The sequence below is a fragment of the Excalfactoria chinensis genome, chromosome 1 (genome assembly GCF_039878825.1).
Source record: "Excalfactoria chinensis isolate bCotChi1 chromosome 1, bCotChi1.hap2, whole genome shotgun sequence".
Lineage (NCBI taxonomy): Eukaryota > Metazoa > Chordata > Aves > Galliformes > Phasianidae > Excalfactoria > Excalfactoria chinensis.
In genome coordinates this window covers 165,021,185-165,028,478 of record NC_092825.1, presented here as the reverse complement: position 1 = coordinate 165,028,478, position 7,294 = coordinate 165,021,185, and the positions used below count along the sequence as shown (strand labels likewise).

At 39.7% G+C, this 7,294-nt stretch overlaps 1 protein-coding gene across 5 annotated transcripts in view; it reads right to left on the bottom strand.

Moving 5' to 3' along the window:
- Positions 1–217: 217 nt before the first annotated feature.
- LNX2 (ligand of numb-protein X 2) overlaps positions 218–7,294 on the bottom strand; it is a 62,726-nt gene continuing 55,649 nt past the window's right edge. For all 5 annotated transcript variants that reach the window (XM_072326418.1, XM_072326421.1, XM_072326420.1 and 2 more), the window contains 3 exons: positions 6,636–6,867; positions 4,789–4,947; positions 218–2,627 (listed from right to left, as the gene is read on the bottom strand). In XM_072326418.1, the coding sequence (XP_072182519.1) occupies positions 2,492–2,627; positions 4,789–4,947; positions 6,636–6,867 (527 nt within the window). In that variant the 3' untranslated portion in view covers positions 218–2,491. The remainder of the gene's footprint in view (positions 2,628–4,788; positions 4,948–6,635; positions 6,868–7,294) is intronic.

The window sequence follows — 7,294 nt, the reverse complement described above, 5'->3', positions numbered from 1 at the left end:
GACTGAGGGAACGCTGTTTGTGGTCTAAGAACCACAGGGCAGGGAGATTACCTTCCCTTCAGAACGCTTCTCCAAGCTGGAATCGCTACTTAAACAGCTGACAGGTAGCCCAGGCTGGCAGAGCATGTGGTTTGTAGTAAGTCACATCAAAAATCCTCCAGCTCAATCTGCATTTAGACACCCGTTTCTTCTGCAAAGAGTGAGACGATACTTGGAGTTATCACAATAAGTAGAATGAACTTTATTTCCATTCACCCTTCATTAATACCATACAATTAGATAGCAATATCTGAAGAAAAAAAAAAAAAAAAAAACAAACCTTGAAATAATTTAAAACAGAAGGCACGGAGAAACAAACCCAACTATGCTGCTATGAGAGAAAGGGGAAAATAGATCCAGGAAAGGAATTCAGTCCAAGTTTTTAATGCTAAACATTCTGATCAAAAGCTACGGCACACAAACAGAACCGCACCGCTTAGGCTAACCCATGCTTTTGGTACATACGTATAGAGAAAAGAAAAAAGAAATGCTAAAAAACTGTTTTGTTTTTTTTTTGGAGGGTTTTGACTGAAAAGTGAATAAAAAAGTTAAACCTAGTACATATGTCAAAGTCTTCCCTAAAGTCTACACTAAGACATAGTTTACCCTCAAAAATCTGCGTGAGGAGCAAGGTATACAATTCAACGCCACTTTAGAATGGGAGGAAACTCCTGCTCAGATCAGCCAACGTATCAAAGAAGTTTGGCGCTTGCATCAGAAAGTTCTCAATACAGTAATATACTGTACAGGACATTCTTTGAGTATTATGAAATTCAACCGTTATCATACATCCTAGAGAGGAATAAAACCATTTCATTCATACGAGATTTCTTCCTTATTTTTTCCTTTGCAAAAGAGGAACTGTCATTTCTTTTTAAAACAAAGCTACTGGGATTAATGACATGCGATAATATGCCCCAACATTACAATGGCTAAGTGTGAAAGTAAAGCTCATGCTTCACAACTGAGATACGCTGCGATTCCCCAATACATTCTCTGGCAATGAATAATACAATACAGAGGTCATTCAGGTGTGAACGTGGTTTATAAACGAAGCCGTTTCTTAACTATGCAGAACTCCGCCAACCAGCAGGGTTTTGCTCCAAGTCAGCACATTGCTTTATGTGCCCCACACCTCTTTGTTTTAAATAGATGGGCGGTGCTTAGCCTGCAAATATCACGGAAAGGCAAAGTCTGGAAGTTACAGGTTTGTTTTTAAAAATACTAAATACGATCCAAGATAAATAGCATTTATCTTACTGACAGCTTAATAGCAGGTGCTCTCTAAAGGAAAGAAAAATCCTGCAGTGCAAGACAAATTGTTTCAGCATTCATATCAAGGCATTGCACATTTGTCAGGAGGTGACAGAGGAAGAGTGAACTTTGCAGCTTACTCTCCAGTTGGAGTTGAGTGAAAAGAGGCGTCCTTCCCGCCTGCCCGCCTGCAAACCTGGTGTGTGTTTCCTTAACAGCGGGCTTTTCTCTGTAAGTGATTCTCTCATCTACAAGGTGTAAGTCAAAGCACTGCTTCCACACGTGGAGCAAGAGAGCCGACAACTACAATATAAATGGTAAAAATGACCTTAGTAAAAATGTTCATCAAAATTCCCTGACATAGCAAAACATTCATTTGTAAAGGAAAGTCTAACACTGCAGGCCATTCACTCAAAGGCGACCTTGGGCACGTGTCTTCTTGCCAGCACTGCAACAGTAATTGCTTCCATATTTCTGTTCGTTAGAGGATACAAACTCTGTAATATATTAAAGTTTCCTAACAAAGAGTCCAATTATTGCACTTTATAAAAATTCCAGTAATATCAGGCTTTCGTCCTACTTTTCTGTGAACACTGATGCCCTGAAAGGAAAAGTATGGGGACCCAACCATTTCTTAGGAGTAAGATGGATTCCTTGAGGGAGTCTGAAATACTGACTCAAACATGGAAAGGCTTTACAAAGTGGAAGGGCGTACCTTTGGAAACGGGTTCTGATTCACAGCAGCAGGTAGGTGCATCACTGCGATACTGACACACACTCTCTTCTCAAAGAACGGGTACGTGGCTGTTACATTTTTATAATACATAGGAACGTAGGGCTGTTCAGAGAAACCCAACCAACAGCTGGGTTCTTCTGCTGACTCTAAGACTATTGCTTGACTGGGAAGGCTCAGCGAGAGCCGTATCGCAGTAGGAGTTTCTGTGTGAGCATGTGTGTATTTGCATTTGCATCAGCAATGGATGTAGCAAACAAAAACGGACAGTTCGGGATGGAAAGATACATACAGTGAATCTGAAAAGCCCATGAAAAAGGAGCCAAGAAGAAAGTGAATACAGCAGTTTTGGCCCTGCTTATAACCAGCTGTATCAATAGGGGGGAAAAAAAAGGAGATAAAGGAGATTTTTTGTGCCAACTATCCAGAAAATGAAGCTGCTTGAACCAAAATGATTTCATCAATCTAGATGAGGCTTCCAGGCCAGCAAATCACGGTTAAAGTTACTTTGTTCCTCTGCTCCTTCAGCATGGGAACAAGTGCAGAATGGCTCATTCCAACCGTTGACAGTCCATTTACAGCAACAATCATATCACCACACCTAAAAAACACAAGAAGAAAACCCAGTGATGAGTGCTGCTCTGCTGTAACTGTCGCACGCCAGCAAACAGCACTTTATCTTTGGAGAGGCGTTTCCACCAGGTTTGAACTGTAGCTAAAAAAATAAAGCATCAAACAAAATAAGGGTTCAATTTTCAGTCTGTTTAAATAATGACATTAATCTGGGAAATTTTCAGATCACGGGATCTCAACCCTAATGCCAAAATGGTTCTGCATTAAGAGCTGACCTAAATGGAAATGTGAGAAGGGACAGCTGGAAAGATCTACTTGATTCAAGACAAGACAACAAGATAACATGTATGTGTCACAGCATTTTTGTTTGTGTGAATTGTAACACGTTTTACCTACCATGTCTTTACTGTACAAAGTGTAAATAAAGATACCAACCACATTCCAACCAAGAACCTTGTTTTCAATGGCTTACGATTTTGTCAAATATAGCCATGTGACTTAAGATGTCCTATATTAGTTCAGCTGAGAAGCTGTAGCAGTTCTGTGCTTTGAAACAGGGAGCAGAAATCTGTGAGGGTGCCGTTTGCTGGCCTTGGATAAAAATGTCCTTGAAGGTTTTGATTCAGTTTGTACAAGTTCAAGTAAAATTTCAAAAAAGCACCAATGTTCTTCTTACACTGGCTATGTTCCACCTTGCTGATATCTCCTCTCTACAACTTGAGTCTATTTGGGATTCCTCAGAGTGCTGGAATGTGATGCTGGAGATCGAACAGGACTTTCCATGTAACTAATCCCTCCAGCTATTGGGTGCACCACGGTGGATGGCAAAAAGGGCTTTCCCAGCACCCTCCACTAGGGCAGAATGAAGGAAGAGGAGGTGGTGTGGCCAGCACTGGTCAAATGTGCATTCAGAAGTCCTCCTCTGCCTGAACCAGGTATCCCATATCCCAAGAAAGCATCCAAGCCACAATGCTGCCATTGACTGAGTTGGGTCTCACTGACCCAACAGCTGAAGCCATTTTATCTTCTATAAAGTCATACCAGCCAGATACTGTAGGCAGAAAACAGTCTTAACTACCGGACTGTGTTGTTTTCCTTTCCAGCTTCCTCTCTAGCCTAACAAAACATTCAGAGTAATTTAAACCAAATGGAACAGCTTAAAAAGAGTGGTCCCATGATAATACATTATGCATGTTCTAAGGAGCTCTCGTTTGTTGATGGTAGAGAGAACCATTTTTAAGTCCATAGTCTCAGTAAGAGAATGGATGTGAGCCCAGGGTATTTACTGCATCACAGTATCACAGAAAAGAACCTTTTCTATTCCTTACAAGAAGTAAGCACAACCACAAGCATTCTTCCCTTCTTAAGAATGATGCTTACATTTCCATCTGTGTTAGGACTTATAGTCATTCATTTCCCAATCTGAAATTATTTACTTTAGATTGAACTGAAATCTTTCATTTAATCCAAACTGGTTTCATAGTTGGCCAAAAACAAAATGTAATTTTGTGTTAAGCCAAACTATTTTTTTCATTTATTTATTTAGTCTTTGAGCCAAAAAATCAATTACTGGCAAGGCTCTACACATAAGCACACGTTTTTCTTAAGTTACCATGTAAGTAAATCTACATGTAAAAATCATGTCATTAAACTTCAAGCCACCTACTGTTCACAAATCCCGGGCGTATTTTTCACTTCACCTTTACAAAAGATCATATCAGTTTATGAACAAGAGACTCTTTAGTAGGAATTTTAAATCCTAATTCTGAAATAATCCTACATAAAGCAAATGCATAGTATGAAAAGTAGATCTGGAAATTACATCCAAGTGTAGAATGTAAGTAGAATCATTTAATCTTTAAGGCCCCAGAAGGGTCCACCACTTTAATGGCCTCTGCTGAACTCACTCATTTATCCATGCCTTTCCTGCCAGCCAAAAACTCAGGGCACTGTTCCTTAATGATCTCTTCAGAGATGACTTTTTAATCTACTTTCACACCTTTCTATTAAAGCAGCAACATCTCTCTTTAGTACCAGGGCTTTCAGCAGTGGTTTCAGAAAGCTTTATGAAAGGATAAAGCCAATGGGCTGCACCAGGTGCTACCCTACCGTTCATGAAGCTTTTAGTTGCATTAGCATGTGCTTATTTTCAACTGTTGATGATTACTATTACTGCTGTTTTAACTTACTTTAATCTTCCATCAAAGTATGCAGGAGTTCCAAGGACAATGGTTTTAATGAAGAAAGGCTGGTTGGTGTGGTTCTCCTCATAGCCACCGACAATGCTGAAACCCCAGCTTCCCAAATTGCTCCGTCGCAGCACTACATCGTGACAGCTATGCAGGCAGCTGTGGAATGGAAGCACAGGACAGCAAGAGAAAAGCCGTGTGTACCACACGTAGGTGTTTCTATACCAGGCACAACACCTGCTCTCTCACATCAGTGCTGCAATAAGCAGGGAGAAGGGGAAGGCTGGTGATTAGTATGCTGCCCACGGACAGAGTAATTTTGCAATATTCAAACTGATTACAATAAAACCTCCATATTCTTCAGACATAAATATATTTAAAAAGAAATAATGCGAAGCTAGAATGATTACTTAACTCTGTAAACTGACAGTAAGAAAATGGCATCATAGGGATTTCACAGGTGGCAAGAATGTGGGTGGAAAATGTATATCCAACCTATTTACTTTGCAAGTCAAAAATGCAGTGCATGTTTCTTCCACCTCTAGTCAGTTTAGACATTTTCCCACTATAAGTACAGATCTGGAAGTTCATGTGTGACCTTCTCTACTACCTCTGAACTGATTCACCATCGGTAATGAAAATATAAATGATTAACCATTTTGATATGCAGCAGGTGAACAATCCAGATCATGCTCCACTAAGTGTACTGGTATATGGAATAACTTCCTTCATGAAAATTAATTCTTGCCAGTGAAATAGTGACTGTAATTAAAACAAGCAAAGAAACAAACAAAAAGCCCTAGAAATTAACTTCCAGGCAATAATGATGCAAAGTTCTTTACTGATATACAATGCTCTTAGAAGAGCAGCAGCACAATGAGTAACATGGGAGCAACACATCATCTTCCATAGCATATAAGGAGTAAATCACTACCAGGGCACGGAAAGTAAGTACATTTTCCAAAGCCAAAAGCAGTTTATTGATACTGCATAACTCATAGTTCTGTTATATTCAGACATATTTGTTATCTGCAGACATATTTTGCCACCAGTATGCTTGTTTATTTTTGTTGTTTTATACTTCAACTACAGGCCTGAGCTTGGTTAAGTCCATCAGTGGGAGAGGAATTAGCCTGCACACTGCCTGAAGTTACCCACGCTAGTCACTGTAGTGGGAGCTCTTCTTGTGAGCAATGCCAGAATGAAGCCACAAGAAACTGAAAAACAGAACAGTAAAAATGAAGCATGATGATGTCAAGCAGACTGCAGATTAGGAATGGGGAGGGAGCTGCAAACCTGGAAGAGATTTCATGTTTGGCAGAGATGGTAGGTGGGTTTTTGAAAAGAAATAAATGAGGATTTGTAATTCCAGGCTTGTGAGGAAGAGATTTATGTTAAAAGTATGAGAATGGAAAGTCTGATCTAGTATTCCAAAGTTGTATGTTTGGCCTTGTAAATTTATGTAGTAAACCAGCACAAAGACATATGGATAAATACTTTGTGTTGTTATTAATTATCTCTCTGATTTTAAATACTCTACTGGAAACTATGATACAGTTAAGCAACGGAAAAGATGAGTTTTATTAAATGAGAAGAATTCATGTGAGTAGCTACTATTGTTTTTGAAGGGATAAACCGAATCTCTTCACCTTCCAGTTTCCTAAGAGAACACTGCTCCTGTTCATGGTCCTCATCATGAGCACAACGCAAACAGAGTATAATTGAACTGGTTAGGCAGGCAGAAATAAAGGCAGATGTGTTGCAGCTTGTAATGTCTCTGCTTTTGTATTTCTCTCCAACTTAAGTTTAAAACAGACAACTAATTACTGTATTAATTAATTCAGTACCTTGGGAGTCCCAGCCACATGACCCATGATGGTGACCAACTGGCATCGTATTCATTTTCACTGATGGTACTCAACTGTTCTTCATTGGCCTGGGGTTGTTCTTCTACAATCTGGACTTCCAGTGCTTTCAGGGCAACTACCGAGGAGGCAGCACTGGCTTTCAGCATGGCCACCGCCTCACTGTGACTGAGGTTAGTCAGATCGATGCCATTGATGTTCAGCAACACATCACCTGTTTAGAGGCAAAAGTAAGAACACAACAGCCTGTCATGATCTACGGTACCTCTCTGATCAGGATTTCACCTCATACTGTAATCTTCTGGAGCCAAGACAATCTGAACAAACAACTTGGGAATTGGAATAGCAACATTAGCTCAATTAGCTACGATTCGGGCACCACAACTATATCTTATAGACAAGTGAAGCTCCACAGTGCATTTTAGGTTTTGGCTTTTCTGAGTTTGCAGTTTAGGAGAACAAAAAATGAATACAAAAACAACTGGAAAGGCAGGTGCAAACTCCAATCCATCAGAAGAAAAAAATGAGCATCTGTGCAAAGGTAATAATCTGGAAAGAGTCCAAGACAGTAAAAAAAATAGCCACAGTTTTTATTTTATTTCAGAGTAATATCAAAATGCCTCAGGGTGAAAACAAAAATG